This window comes from Leucopleurus acutus (genome assembly GCF_964270905.1).
Source record: "Leucopleurus acutus genome assembly, chromosome: 9".
NCBI lineage: Eukaryota > Metazoa > Chordata > Mammalia > Artiodactyla > Delphinidae > Leucopleurus > Leucopleurus acutus.
Window position 1 is genome coordinate 34,224,856 of NC_139144.1, and position 16,471 is coordinate 34,241,326.

The 16,471-nt window shown below is 43.2% G+C and overlaps 1 protein-coding gene across 1 annotated transcript; it reads right to left on the minus strand.

The window, feature by feature from the left end:
* Positions 1–8,542: 8,542 nt before the first annotated feature.
* IL6 (interleukin 6) lies at positions 8,543–12,636 on the minus strand (the record flags this gene model as incomplete). The annotated part of the gene is given in 6 exon segments (XM_082845939.1): positions 8,543–8,713; positions 9,991–10,137; positions 10,976–11,089; positions 12,185–12,360; positions 12,529–12,583; positions 12,586–12,636. Coding segments are annotated over 6 exon segments (714 nt in total).
* Positions 12,637–16,471: the final 3,835 nt, after the last annotated feature.

Consider the following 16,471-nt stretch of genomic DNA (forward strand, 5'->3'; position numbering starts at 1 on the left):
CAAATAGATTTTCCCTTTACTCTTGAGTTTTCTAAATTACATTTGACTGTTGAAGCAAAAATTATAACTCTTTAATGTGGTTCTGAATGTATGGAGAGGAAATTATTAAGATAATTATATTATGAATGGGGGAGAGTAAAGGGATGTAAAGAGAGATAAAGTTTCTATACTTCACTTGAACTGGTAAAATGCTGACACCAGTGGACTCTGATAAGTTATGTATATGTAACATGATGAATGCCTGGAGGAAACACTAAAAGAACTGTCAAAGTGTTTCAAAGAGAAACACTCAAAAATTCTATAGGTAAATCAAAATGGAGTTTGAGGAAATGTTCACATAATCTACCAGAAGGCAGGAAAAGGAAAACAGAGAAACAAAACTACAGAGAGAGTAAACATAAAGTAAAATAATAAAATGGCAGATTTAAGGCTTAACATATCAACAATCATATTAAATGTAAATGATTTAAACATACCAATTAAAAGATGGACATTTGCACAGTGGATTTTAAAAAGTTGTATATGTTGTATAAGAAACTCAATTTAAATTGTTCAAATGATATATGTAGGTTAAAAATAAAAGGATGGAAAAAGATAAGCCTTCAAACCTTAAACATAAGAAAGCAAACTGGCTGTATTAATATCAGATAAAGTAGACTTAGAGCAAAAAAAAGTACCAAGGACAGAGAGGGACATTATATAATGTTAAAAGGGTCAATCCACCAAGAAAACATAGTTATCCCAAGTGTGTGTTCACTATGTAACAGAACTGCAAAGTATATGAAGCAAAAACTAATGGAACTGAAAAGAGAAATAGATAAATTTATAATTCTACTTGACAACTTCAACATCCCTCTCTCAACAACCAATAGAACAACGAGAGAAAAAATCATCAAGGATATAGAAGAGCCTGGTCACACCTGTTGATTGGATCTAATTCGCATATAAAACATTTTACCTGACAACAACAGAAAACACATTCTTTTCAAGAACTCATGGAACATATACCAAAATAGACTGTATTCTGGGTCGTAAAACAAATCTCAACAAATTTCGAAGAATTGAATGATATGTTCTCTGGCTACAATAGTATCAAACTAGAAATGGATATCAGAAAGATAACAGATACATCTCTAAACACTAGGAAACCAAACAAGATACTTCTCAATAATCCATGGGTCAAAGAAGTCTCAAGAGAAATTAAAAAATACATTGAACTGAATGAAAATGAAAATGCAGCATATGAAACTTTGTGGGACAAAGCTAAAGCAGTACTGAGAGGGAAATTTATAGCATTAATGGTTACATTAAAAAGAAGTACATAGATTGTTTGTGGAAGTTCTTCATGAATGGTGATACAAAGGGCAATGGTAGAGTGAGAACTGAGCTTTTAAGATCCTGGGAGACCCTACACCATATGGATAATGTCACCAACTGACATGAACTCTGATTAAAGACCTGGGCATCAAGAGTAGCTGTGCTCCTTAGATATTCTGAATCTGCTCCTATCCTGCATGATTACATTGCTTTCTGCATGTTTTTTTTTAATTTTTAAATTTAATTTTATTTATTTTTTATACAGCAGGTTCTTATTAGTTATCTATTTTATACATATTAGTGTATATATGTCAATCCCAGTCTCCTAATTTATCACACCACCACAACCACGCCTCCACCGACCACTTTCCCCCCTTGGTGTCCATACGTTTGTTCTCTATATCTGTGTCTCTATTTCTGCCCTGCAAACCGGTTCATCTGTACCATTTTTCTAGGTTTGACATATATGTGTTCATATACGATATTTTGTTTTCTATTTCTGACTTACTTTGCTTTGTATGACAGCCTCTAGATCCATCCATGTCTCTACAAATGACCCAATTTCATTCCTTTTTATGGCTGAGTAATATTCCATTGTATATATGTACCACATCTTCTTTATCCATTCGTCTGTCGATGGGCATTTAGGTTGCTTCCATGACCTGGCTATTGTAAATAGTGCTGCAGTGAACACTGGGGTGCATGTGTCTTTTTGAATTATGGTTTTCTCTGGGTATATGCCCAGTCGTGGGATTGCTGGGTCATATGGTAATTCTATTTTTAGTTTTTTAAGGAACCTCCATACTGTTCTCCATAGTGGCTGTATCAATTTACATTCCCACCAACAGTGCAAGAGGGTTCCCTTTTCTCCACACCATCTCCATCTGCATGCTTTTTTTAATCCTTGGTTAAGAATAAATTGTGAGTTATGTTATTTAGAATATAGGGTAAGCTGCTGTAACAAAGATATCCTCAAATATGGTTGAATGAGATAGAATTATATTTCTTTATCATCTAACAATCCATTGATTATTGATGGTCCAGGATGGTGAGTCTATTCATCTCCATGAAGTCATTTAGTAATCAATGTTCCATTCATCTCTGCTCCACTAACCTCTGGGACTGGGCTGTTCAGCAGAAATTTCTGCAATGGCTACATAGCACAGGGAGATCAGCCCAGTGCTTTATGACCACCTAGAGGGGTGGGATAGGGAGGGTGGGAGGGAGACGCAAGAGGGAGGGGTTATGGGGATATATGTATACGTGTAGCTGATTCACTTTGTTATACAGCAGAAACTAACACATCATTGTAAAGCAATTATACGGCAATAAAGATATTAAATTAAAAAAAAAAGAAATTCTGCAATGCTGCAAATACATTGTATCTGCACTGCCCAATATGATAGCCACTAGCATGAATGAAATTGGTGGCCTTCCTTTTTAGTGTTATATAATTCTAACGAATTTAAATTTAAAATTAAATGCACACAAGTAACTACTGTGTACCATATTGGACATTGCAGCTATGGATATTGCTGTGTTCTGCATGATTAAAGCTGATTCACCACAGTATTTTTTTTCTAATCCACAGAAAGGTGAAAGACAATGGAAGGCAAGTAATATCTTTTTAGGTAAGTGAAAGTAAAATTACAACATCAATTTTACTTACCTTTCATTGGTGAAAGCTCAGCCATTGTGTCGGGGGTTCCCAACACCATCCTGAGCTTCGGAGATTTACTAGGAGGGCTCCCAGGACTCAGTGAATATGAGTCACAGGACTCATACTCATGGCTATGATTTATTACAGCGAAAGGATAGAAAGCAAACTCAGCAAAGGTCAAAGACACATGGGGTGGATTTTGAAGGAATTAAGCATGAGCTTCCAATAGTCCTCTCCCAGCGGAGTCACACAGAACGTGCTCAGTTCTTCCAGCAGGGAGTTGTGACAGTATGTGTCTACCAGGGAAATTCATTAGCAGCTCAGTACGTGAAGTTTTTAGTGGGGTCCCCTCTGCTTAGCACGTGTTGAAATGTCAGATTCTCAAAAGGAAATCAGGTGGTTTGTGTAAACCATATGGTTTGTACAGGTTAGGCACTCTCATCATTTGGGGAAAGTTTTATATCAGTGTAGGGAACTTTTACCAGTCAAGTTCCCAGATGTCAGCCAAGGGCCATGCCTGTAAGCAGCCTTTTTTAAAGCCTTTTCTAAAGTCTTGGGCCTGCCATGTTCTTTTTTTAGCATAGCCATACCTACCTGCAAGGGAGAATGGGAAATACAGCCTCTAGGTAGGTAGCCACATGGCTAATTCAAACGCTATTACTGTGGACGAAGTGGAAAATGGATTTGAAAGGATAACTAGCAGTCTCGGATGGAATTTACACACTTTGTGACTTTGCACAAGTTGTTTAGACTCTCTGCTCCTTTGGTTAATACATGTGCCTCTGAAATAATACATACATTGAACTGTGCTTGGTGCACAGTAAGCGCTCAATAACAGATTATTATTATCATCATTATTATTAGTCTATTCTTAGTCTTTTTTTTTTTTTTTTGGCTGTGCTGCACGGCTTGTGGGAGCCTATTTCCCAGACCAGGGATCGAACCCAGGCCCCTGCAGTGAAAGCACTGAGTCCTAACCACTGGACCCCCAGGGGATTCCCAGTCTATAGTTAGTCTTATTATTAGTCTATTTATATGGGTTCATTTATCTCTTCCTCTCTATTCTTAACACAAATAGAAACTCAGAATTTCATCAGGAGTGGAATCTGGACTGCTGCCTTGCTACCAGCTTTCTCTCTTGCAGATTTGGGGTTATTTTCATAGTATAACCTATGAGTCTCAAGCCCCTAGCCTTTGGAGATCATCCTTTCCTTTAGCATCCAAATATTATAACCAGTATCCCCATCCCAAGCCAACTACAGGGAATTCAAACTTCTCCCAAATCTTCCTGAGTGTTCTTGATTTTAAAAATTATTATTTTTTATTCTTGATTTTCTTGGTGGGGTCTTACATGTCCTGATTGCTGCCTGTCCCTTCTTGCTTTCAACTCTTTGGTTTCTCCTTGATCACTTCACTGAATCTCCCTGTGTTTTCAACCTTCCATTGTCCATTTTAGCCCGTAAAGTGGACAGGAGCCTCCCTTCATTCTTCAGAGCTGGGCTAGCACAAGGCTGCCATATATTTGCTTTATGTTGGTGAATAAAGCTCATTGAAGGTTTATGAGTAAAGGAGAAGATAAATGAAAATTTGATATTAGATATCACAGTGTCTGAAGTTCTTAAGTCATACCTTGGGGTGTGCCTTCTCACCTTCTCTCTTTCTTGCCTCTCACCTCTCTAGTACTATTTGCCGTGTTGCTGGAACCCACTACAGAAAACTAGATCTCTTCTAGATATCCTCTATACTACCTCTGGACTGAAGCCTCTTTACCCCATGCCACCAGAAGATGATGAAAAGTCCCTCAACATTTAAAAAACAAAAGCAGGGACTTCCCTGGAGGTCCAGTGGTTAAGACTCCTTGCTCCCAATGTAGGGGGCCTGGGTTCGATCCCCGGTCAGGGAACTAGATCCTGCATGCTACAACTGAAAAGATCCCGCGTGCCGAAATGAAGATCCTGCATGTGGCGATGAAGATCCCGCGCAGCCAAATAAATAAATAAATAAATATTAAAAATCAATAAATAAAAACCCAAAGCAAACAAACCAAAAAAATCCCAAATCAAAAACTCTTTCTAAGAAAATTGCTCTTTATCTTTCTGTTATGTTAACATTTTAATTTAATCCATCCTTCATGCTCCTTTATAATTTAGACCCTATTGCTTCTGCTTCATTTCTACTACTTCTCTACTGCTTCAGCTATGTACAAGTCCTTCAGTTCCTCTAACATGTTCTCTCCAACCTCTGAGCCTTTGCACATGCTGTGCTCACTGCTTGAAACACCTTTCCTTCCTGTCCAAGTGGCTGAATCCTATACATTCTTTTAGTATAAGCTTAATTGTCTTTTATTCTGGGAAGCTTTTCCTGAACCCTCTATTTTAGATTAGACTCTTCTATTGTGTGCTGTCTAGGAGATGTTATTAGTTTCCTAGTGCTTCTATAACAAATTACCACAAACTGTGTGGCTTAAAACAATAGGAATTTATTCTCTCACAGTTTTGGAGGATAGATGTCTGCAGTCAGGGTGTGAGTAGGACCATGCTTTCTGAAGGCTCTAGGAGAGGACCCTTTCTTGCCTCTTCTGGTGGTCGTCAACAGTCCTTGGTGATCCTTGGTTTATAGGTGCACCTCTCCAATGTCTGCCTCCCTCTTCACATAGACTTCTATGTGTCTCTCTGTCCTTTCATTCTTATAAGGCCCACCCAAATGACTTCATCTTATCTTGATTACATCTGCAAAGATCTTATTTATAAGTCTTTTGAGGCGGAGGGCTACCTACTTATGATGGTAGCACACATACTTAGCATACAGCATAGGAGTTATTTCTTTAAATTGTTTTCCCTAGACTGTAAGTTCCCTGAGAGCAGAGACCTAGTCTGTTTTATTAACCATTATATCCCCAGGGCCTGGCAGAGAATCTGGCCCATTGCAGAATCTCAGAGAATATTTGAATAAATGAATAAATGAAAACTCTCAAATCCAAAATTCTCTGGATTCTCCATTTAACTCCTACCTCTTCCCTCTCTCAAAGCTTCAGCGTCCTCTAGAATTCCTGAATCTTGGTGAACAATCACCAGATCCTACTGAACTAGCTCCTAGCTATCTTTTGCCAATGACTGCCATTGTCTTCTCTCCTCTAGGCATTATCACCATCCTAATTCATCTCCTCCCTGGACTACAATGAAGGCCTCTGGTATGTTCCTCCAACATTCTCTTCCAGCCTTTTTCCCATCCATTCCCCACCCTGCAACTTGAGTGATCATGTTAAAATGTAAATCCCAGATGTCATTCTACTCCTTAAAATCTGTCAATGCCTTCTCACCACAAATGGGATAAATTCCAAATTTATATGGCTTTTATAAATTATATTTTGATACTAATATGGCTTTATATTAATATGGCTTCTGATGCTGTCGATATTCTGGTCCCAGGCTCCCTCTCCATCCACTGTCAACTACCCTGCTTCTCATTCTTTATGCCCTGGACATAATGTACTTTTCATGGTCTCAACCATAGTGTGCTCTTTGTTGGTTCAAACAGTTGCACGTGCTGTTCCCTCGGACTGGAATTCTCTTCCCACCCATCTTGGCCTGGCTAACGCCACATGTCTTTCACATCTCAGCCCAAACTTCTCCTCCTCAATTAAGCCTCCATGACTGCCCTCCCCAGGCTTAGTTAGGTCCCTCTGCTACTGGGGCCCCTGGTATAGGTTCTCTGTGTGCGTCACATTTCTCTTTTGTAAACTTCACCACATTTACATACTTTATTCAACGTCTGTCTTCCTGCCATAGCGTAAACAACACGAACAAACATGTCTACTTGTTCACCCACGCATCCCCAGCATCACCTGACATATATGGTGCTCCAAACATTCTCGTTTGAAGAATGGATGTGTTGGCTGACTGCTACTTCTCTTTGTTCTTTGATTTGGCTCTAATTTTGGGATGCACACTTGTGATGCATGGTTTCTAGAAAACAGAGTATGTGGTTCTTCTCTTGCTTGACACCTCTCAGTTTTTGACCCCTGTGGACTTTCCCTTGCTCAGCAGAACTCCTCCCCTGGAGGAAGACATCCGTGGTGGTTAGGGTGGGGAAAGCTTTATTAGAAGACAGAACTTTTATATGGCTGGGGCTTAAAAGGGGAAATCTTTGCCAAATTCCCAACATAGCATTGATGTGGGACGCAGGGCCACGTGCACTTACCCAGATTGTCTCTCTCACCACCACTCTCAGCGGGCGTGAGAGGAGAAGGCAGACAGGGAATGTTGCTGGTGGGAAAGAAAACGGAGGGAGGTACACAGGCGCCGACTAGTTGCTGCCTCCTCTGGAAGGTCTTAGAATATTTCTTCCCAAGTCTTGCTAGTTTTTCCTTAAGATAAAGATTCATAAGTGCACAGTACTTGTAATTTCCCCACTCATTGACCAACAGCATGTCTCCTTAAGAACGGACGTGTCTTAGATTTGATTATTTATTTGTGGTTTCTTCATTCAGCAAGGGTTTATTGGGGCCTCCTATGTTCGGATTCTGGGCCATGGGCTCCAGATGCAAAGATGAATACAATAGAGTCTGCTTTCTTGAGGAACCCCATGCTGGCTGGAAAGAAAAATCAACCCATTTTAAGATGTGATACAATGTGGTCGGTGCTATGATGGACAGGTCTGTGCAGTGTTTGAGGAACCCAGAGGAGAGAGGTGGAAATTCTAGTTATTATTTGGAAACTTGCACATTGCTGTGTCTTCTGCAAGTGGTTGCACCATGTTAAAGGCTTTTGATTGCATCTTTAAATGTATTCCGCATATCCTCTTGGGATTTTCTACATCATCTGTCAGTTCCCTGGGGGGTAGTGTGACCTAAAGGTTAAGAGTAGGGAGCCTGGAGGCAGGTAGACCTGGATTTCAAATCTGTGGTTTACCTTCCAGCTGGTGACTGAGGGAATCACTCTCCCACATCCAGAGAAAAATATGCAAATGCAAGGCTTAAATATGATGCATGCAACACATTTAGCTTGGTGCCTGACATTCAGTACACGTTCAATCATATCTTTCTCCAGGTGACTGCACCTTTTTTTTTAGTGGTGGTGGTAGCGATGGAAACTAGTTTATACTAAGCTTCACAGGACACACAAAGGTTTAGTTGCTAATATTTTTTAAAAAGGCCTTTATTGGTATAAAAACAGTTTAAACATTATATAAATACAATATAAATATTTCTTTTAAAAATATGTATAAGTTAGCATTTTTTTATGAGGTAAGCCTACACATTCCAAGAAATGATCTGGCTCTGAAACAGCAAGGGTATTCAAGCCGCATAGCCATTTTTACGTTACTTTTTCAAAACAAGTACATAAAATATTTCAAGAGGCACTTCATAAAAATATAAATATCACTTACATAAATTAACTCGATATCACATATTTAAATATCAATAAATTAAAAATAATTAAAATAGTGTCCTAATGCTCATACTTTTAGTTCTTCATAGAGAACAACATAAGTTATGTGCCCAGTGGACAGGTTTCTGACAAGAGGAGGGAATGCCCATGAACTACAGCAATCTTAGGTGCCCAGCTACTTGATCCGAATAGCCCTCAGGCTGAACTGCAGGAAGTTCTCAAGGCTTCGCAGGATGAGGATAATCTTTGTGTTCTTCATCCAGTCATCATTCTGCGACTGCAGATTATTCATCAGGCTGGCATTTGTGGTTGGGTCAGGGGTGGTTACTTCATCTGGATTCTTGACCTGAAGGGAACAGAAAACAAAAGGAATTGTTTAAATACCGGACAGATCTTTTGCAGTGGAGAGATACTCTGGCCTGTGGGAAGATGTTCAAATTGGGGTGAAGGAGCGGATTGGGGCCACCTGCCTTGGCTTGCCCAGATAGGGGGAGGTGCCTCTCCTCTGAGCCCACAGAGCTTAGGACCCGCTCACAGCAGCTGAGCTCTAATCTTTTTGCTGCTCTGTCTCCGTTAGACCTTAAGCATTCCGTGGGTAGCCATAGTATCTTACGTGTCTTCTGTTATCCTAAACAATGCCTGGCGCGTAGTCGGAATTCAATAGATAAATGAAGAACTTTGAGTTAAAGGTATTTTAATAGGTTCTTCGGGGAACTCTAATACTTTTCTCTGGTTTTGCTCTCACCCATTCATCCTGCATCTGTTAAGAGTCCACTGCTCTGAGGGCTTGAAGAGGACTGGGCAACGCCTTTCAATGGACCCACTCACATGGAGCTAAGTAATTATGGAAGGCCTTGCACCTCCAAGTGTGATCCTGGAGCACTGCAGCCTCACCAGAACCTTGTTAGAAATGTGAGTCTCAGGTCTCACCCCAGACCTGCTGAATCAGACTCTGCATTGTAACAAGATCCTCCAGGAAGCTCGTGTGCACCTTAAAGTGGGAGAAGCCCTGGTTTAGGGCAACCTGGTTTAGCCCTGGTTTAGAAAAGGCAGAGGCAGGATTAGCACCCATGTGCCTGCCTCTCAGTCCAGGGCCCTTCTCTTTGCACTTTGGCTCATCCACAAATTGTGCCATCAGGCCTCCACCATGTGGCATTTGAATGGCTCGCTGGTAGTGACCAAAACTCTTGGTACCTGCTCTTTCAGCCTTTAGCCATTTCTCTGCATTAACTCTTTGGCAAAAGAGTAAGGGAAAGGAGTTGAAACTACCGTAATAACACGAATGTCAATTGGCAATATTAAAATAATTGTTGTGCTCTTTGTTCTGTTATGAGGATCACTATGTGAGGTTGAATGTGCTTCCTTCTGCCTCTACAGGTATTTTTTTCTTATTTCTTAAGCTCTTAGAAGTTGATGTTAAAACCCTCCCCATTTAACAGAGTTTTAAATACAGCTATTGATGTCTTTTGCAGAAGAGAGCAAAAAGAAAAAGTTTTAACTATCAGGAAATATTTCTCAGATCCTTTCCGTCACACATGGCCATCTCTTTTGAATTGGCGCTGCACTGCCGAGTTGTCTAGGCTGCTTTCTTTGAGCCAAGTGAAGGGATGAGAAGACACCCACCTTTTGCCTCAGGATCTGGGCCAGTGCTTTGCTGCTAATCTGCACAGCCTCGATGCTTCCCTTATCACCCTCATACTCATTCTGGAGGTAGTCCAGGTAGATCTGATACTCCAGAAGGCCGGTGGTGATTCTCATCAAGCAAGTCTCCTAAGAGGAAAGATGGTGGGAAAACTGGTTATTGCTAGGAAGACGTAATCGACTTTAAAAGTTAAAATTGCTCTAATTCAATAACTTCTCCGTCTGCCCCTCCAGGGAACTTCCAGTACTTCTTAAGCATCATGTTTTGAGACATGATGCTGAAGCTGCAGTGCTCCAGGATCACACTTGGATGCTCAAAGCATCATGTCTCATGTTTTGAGATCTGTTGTTTAAGGAGAGCATCAGCTGCCCCATTTAAAATATCTGGACAGTGAGAGGCACCGCTTCATTTTCCCCAAAGCCCAGTAGATGCTAGATTGTGGCAAGGGGCCTTCCTCTGATTCTGTCCATAATGCTCTTCCCTCTGGCTGCACTCCTGCCCTTGTCAATGTCGGGCGCAAAGCTCCTTTTTTGAAATAAAAGGGCTGAAACCTCCTTTTATGAAATAATCAGAAGTCAGTGGAGGTTATGCCACTGTCTGGCAGGAGAAGGGTATAGAGAATGACCTCAGCAGGGAGGGCAGGCCTGGATCCTGCCGAGGGCAGCCAAAGAGGAGAAAGGTGCCTGGACCAACTTACGCAGGATAAACTAGCTAGACCTGTGGGGTTTCCTAACATTTGACTGTTGTGAAAATTCCAGCACAGAGGGGCTATCTCTGACCAAGTCGTTCAAAAATAAGTTGCCTTTAATAGCGTTTAAGTTGGCCTCCTCATGAAATTTACATGATGCTCTTCACGTTTATCCCCTTCTTGATTACCTGCCTGGTCTATATGTGTACAGACACTGCATGCAAGAGGGAGAACTTTTTACTAAGGAGTAGCTAAAAGTGAACGTATTGCATTCGTACCTGATTGAACCCAGATTGGAAGCATCCGTCTTTTTCTGCCATTTTTGGAAGGTTCAGGTTGTTTTCTGCCAGTGCCTCCTTGCTGTTTTCACACTTGTCATACTTCTCACACATCTGGGAAAGAATATCAGAACCGTTATCGTATAAGTGCCCCTAAAGCAAACACCACTAGAGGGCTGATGCCCTCTGGCCCTCATGGCCAGGAAGCTCTCTAAGAAAAGTGAAGTCACAATCCATTAGCCTCCAGGCAAGCAGGGTCTACAGGAGATGAGCACACTTGGGTTCAATTCGAGCCTCACCTGTGACTTCACGTTTATGACCTATTCCAAGTCTCAGTGTCCCTATCTCTCCAAGTTGGGGATAATGAAATACCTCCCCTGTAAGTTTACTGTGAGGATAAGACACAATATCTATATAAAGTGCCTGGCACATAGTAGGTACTTAATAAATAACAGGAATTTTGATGATAATTGGGTGAATATAATTTGAGTCATAGAATGTCCCAGCTGGAAGGACCTTTCAGATCATCTAGTCCAATTCCATAATTTTACAGATGGGTCCCAGAGTTGGTAGAGAATTTGCCCAAGATCACAAAGCTTGTTCAGCAGAACCAGAACTAGATTTGGGGCTCCCAATCCCCTCTCTGCTTTCTATCAAAGCAGAGCCAAACTACCTTACATTTAAAGCTTGGGAGCTGCTTTAACGTACCTACGATTTTGCCACTTCAGTGGGCTATCAGGTATGCATTTTATATGCCAGAATGACTTTGGGGAATCCCTAACCACTGAGCTGGCGTCACCTAAAAGAACTGTGACTGCCCTGAGAAGCTGTACAGTCATTTCAGGTGGTGATTTTTAATCCTCCCAAAGTCCGAAACACGAAAAAGATTGACAGACCTTATTTTTTGGTTGTGGAAAAGGAAGTCCTGAGAGGCAGTGTAGCCTTCAGCTCACACCAAGTGTGGAGCTGAGAATGGGCCAGGGAGCATGGGTCCCAGCCCCACTGTAGATTCTCCAAGAGAAAAAGGAACTACCTGGGACCAGCAGCAGAGGAGAAATTACAGGACGCAGTCTGCCCCTTTGGCTTCAAATCCAAATTGCCTCCAAACCCAGCAAAGACCTCCCAGTGCAGGAGCCCCCGTCCACATCCAAGGGCAAGGAAGTAGATGCCCACACAGGCCCTCCATCACCCTCAGGCAAGCCTACATACCTCCTTTCTCATTGCGGAGATTTTGCCGAGGATGTACTTAATGAGAGCTTCAGTTTTGTCTGGAGAGGTGAGGAGTAGTCTGTCTGAAGTGGTATCATCTTTGAAATCCTCTCCCAGGGGTCCCGGGGTAGGGAAAGCAGTAGCCGTCACCAGGAGCAGCCCCAGGGAGAAGGCGACTGTGCCGGAGGGAAGGGAGAGCAGCCAGTGAGCAGACCGCACCGCTGGGGGAGCTGTGCTTCTGGCTGCTGGCCGCCCGCCAGCCCTCGGGGCAGCGGATACACACCGCCTCCCTGGCCCAGCACGGCTGCCAGCCAGTTCCAGGGCGAGGGATTTCCTTCACTTACTTGTGGAGAGGGAGTTCATAGCTGGGTTCCTGGAGGGCAAATGGAGCTCTCTTTCTCGTTCCTGGTGGGCTCGAGGGCAGACTGAACCTCAGACATCCCCGGTCTCATATTTATTGGGGGTTGAAACTCTAATATTGAGACTCATGGGAAAATCCCACATTTGATAAATCTTTGTTGGAGGATGGGGGTGGGACCAGAGCGGGTGGGGCTGATTGGAAACCTTATTAAGATTGTGCAATGTGACGTCCTTTAGCATCACAGGAATCACAACCAGGGGAAAAAAGTCATTACCAAGGCTAGTCCTCAGAAGCTGGATCACTCTTCCTTTACTTTCTGTTTTTTTTTTTTTTTTTTTTTTTTAGTGACTCAGCACATCGGCATGTCTTGAGAAGGAAAGTAAAGCTGAAATCATGCACGAAGTTTTACGCGGGGTGGCAGGGGGGTGGGGCGGGGGTGGAAGCTAAGGCTGACTATGGTTAAAAAATACTTTAATTACCAGATTAACTGGCTGGGATTTAGTATTCCAGTTTATTGGTGTTTGTAAAAAAACCTGAGATGAGTTTCCTCAGACCACCGCACAGCCCACCGGCCTGGGGTTACAAATAAGATACTGCGAGCCCTCTGCAGTACTTTTTTCCTGGGCTCTCGCCGTGACCAGCTGTGGCTGAACCGCCTGACTGCCCCCAAATCTCGTGCACTAGTCGCTAGGAGTCTCCAGGTGCAGTGTGGGTGCATACGTAAATGACTCGTTTTCGCCACCACGTGGCATCTGCCGTCTTCCTCCTCACCTGCTCCAGCTCACTTTGGCCAGGTCAGCGATAGCCCTGCTCACTCCCCAGTGGCCTTTTGGGGATCCTCCCCATGAAGACTTTGATCTCTGTGCCATGGGGGTTGTCTTGTCGCTCCACTGGCCACAGGGTGACCCTGCTCCCATGGGGAGCCCTGAGGACCCTGGGCGGGTTCTCGGTCTGTTGGAGTCCTCAATTTACTGACACACGCACCGGGTTCAGGGCAGAAGTGGGGAGAACACTACTCACCTCTTTGATGGGATGTCAAAGGAGGACCTTGTGGCATTTTCTGGATCTTGTGTTCATAACACCCCCCTGCTGTATGACTTGATTTGAATCCAGAAGCGGCTGAGAAGAATCTACTTGTAGAACAGCGTTCTAGGTTCGGAATCAGGCTCCCCCTCCAATGCCTCAGCCTTCCAATTTGGGTTGAACTTGAACGGGCTTCCTCAGTCCTTACAAGAGGGTCCTTGGTTTCATGCAAATGGAGTCTATACCAGGGTGCCCCACCAGTCTCCGGAACACCCGGACAGCTCAGAAGATCGGTTCCAGGCTGAGACTAGGACCCTTGTATGGCACCAAAAAAAAAAAAAAAAAAATTTTTTTTTTTGTTTACATAACACAGTGTTAACATCACAATCAGCTTCTTTGCTTTGCAAAGAGGATCTTGTCAGGATTGCTAAAACAAGGACCTCAGCCAGGGTATTTAAAATATGAATCGATTTACTCAAGTTTTGTTTTGCGCACAACATGTTGGGACCTGCCTGTTGGGGAAAGTGAGGTCATTCATTCTTTCGCTGACTTTCTAAACTGAGAGGCAGGTCCTGCGGTGGTGGTAGCAGGGTTTTGAGTTTGAAAATGAAAATGGGAGAGGTTGGCCGAATGGTTTCGCTTTTAGTGCTCTTGGGTCTTGAGCAACTCAGACACCCGCAGCCAAGCCTCCTGCACTGAACGAAGCCACCTCTCCGGCTCCCCTGCGATGCGTGTGCTAGGCCTCTGTAGTGCGGGACTGCTTCTTCTCACTTTTCTATTTTTTAGAAAATACGACTCAGTAAATTTCAAAGACTTAGCGACTCAACAACATACAGAGTTTTCTTTTCAATTAAAAGTTTTTAAAATAGGAAGTACATGTGCCTGATAAAATGTTTGAACAGAACATCAGGGCATACAGGGAAAAGTAAGTCTCCTTCCTTTCCAGCTTCTCTCCCCAGAGGTAGCACCTGACCCACGGTGTTTTCAGCTAAATCCTCTGGTACCCTCATCTGGATAAGGTTTTCTTTGCTACCTAGGTACTCACCTCTGTATTTACATTATCGTGTAGTGTAGACATACACACACTTGTGCACAAAGATATACACACTGCAATTTCCCATTGTCTAGATGCCACCTAGGCGAATCCCTATGGGTAGGCACATGGCAGAGCACGGACTCTTGAGTTCACACAGCTCGGGTTTAAAGCCCGGCTCTGCCACTTGCTGTTTGACCCTGGCTAAGAAACCCCAAGGATCTGTGCCCTTGGTTGCTCCTCTATAAAACTGGGATAATAATAGTTCTTCCCACATTGCTGTGGTGAAGACTGAGAGAGATGAAGTGTGAAAAATCCCTGGAGCATAGTAATCCTGCAATTAGCACTTGCTCTTTGTGACGTTCCTAGGCTTGGGGTCTCTGCCTTGGAGAAAAGTCTTCCAGCTCAGCTCTGTCAGGCCGTCCACGTGGAGTCTTGCTTATGAATGAGCCAGACTACCATGGCAGTGGTCAGCTGGTCTCCCAGTCATTTTTCCTCTGAAGAAAGGAGACTCCATGTTTTGTTGAAAGTTAAGTGGAAGATGAAGAAAAAAGAAGTGATTTCCTCTCTCTCTCTCTATTTTTTTTTAAGACCATTAAGACCCCCAAACCTGGTCTCTCAATTTAGATAATGAGCCCAGCTTGGGTCTTGCTGCTACACTGTTTTCAAGGCTTTCTGCTAAGTGTTTTTATGACAGAAGCTCCCAGCCTTCCCTGTCCATGGTTATCATCATTATTCAAAATTTTGCACGTGGCCCTTGAGTGTGAGGGGGCCTGACTTAATCACAGATCTTGTGCTCTGGCAACCAGGCAAGGGCAAATAGTGTGACGGTAGGAATGCATGTGTGTGGCGAGATTGGAGGACACTGCCACCACCTTGCACATTGCTGGCATCTAGGGTCTTTAGTAATATCCTGGCCTTGGGCTGGCATTTGCTTATGGGAGAAAAGGGCTCTCCTTTGCTCCAAAGCATGAATGCAGCATCTGTAGCTCCACCATGATAGCTTCCTTCCTTTGGATCCCAGTGGATTTTCCTCTTGAGCTCATCCCTCATATGTTAATATGTACAAATGGCCAGGAGAGGCCTCGCTGTCAGCTTGATTAACTAATAACCTGAACTACTGGATTGCACCATCAGTAATTGAAGTGACTACCAGCTGAGACCAAGAGAGGTCTGACGAATGGGAGTATCTGGGGAGGAAGAAGGAAAACCAGGGTAGCTTTGCTTCCTCTACCCTTATCTAGGGCTGGCTGGTTCTGTCTGTGCCCCTTACAATTACTGCCCATGACTGCCCTCCTACATGTTGTGGAGTCCAGTTCAGAGAGTCCATCACCGCATTCGAGGTGAAGGGGAAAAAGTAACTTCCAATCAGTGTTAAGCTCTCAGAAGAAGAGGTGATGTCCACATCTCATAGGCTAAAATGTGGGGTTGCGCTCCTCTGTCTTTATTCCGGTGGGTAGGGGTGGGTTGGTTCTGTGATTTAGCAGGAGGGAGTATCCCAAGAAAAAAGAGAAGTCACCGGGTGCTAGGGAACTTGCAGTTGCTGTCAGAATGTTGTTTCACTTGTCACTAAGTCATAAGAAGTCTATAAACTGAAACCGTGGGTTATTTAACAGCTCCTTCCGGGACTGAGTCCTACTCAGCAGATATCAGCCAGGCCTGTAAGGCTCTGGGAAATGTCTTTGCTTTGAGAAAAGTGGTTGTATTACTTGGAGAGAGAATATTAGGGACATGTGGTATGTCTAGTTGGAAAGGGCTGGCTGCTCTTGGAGGGCAGCCAGGCCTGGAGACCAAAGCTCTGGGCAGTTCCCAGGCTGGCCCAGTCTCAGTCCTGGCCCTCACAACCTCAGCTCTGGTGTCCTTTTGTAGT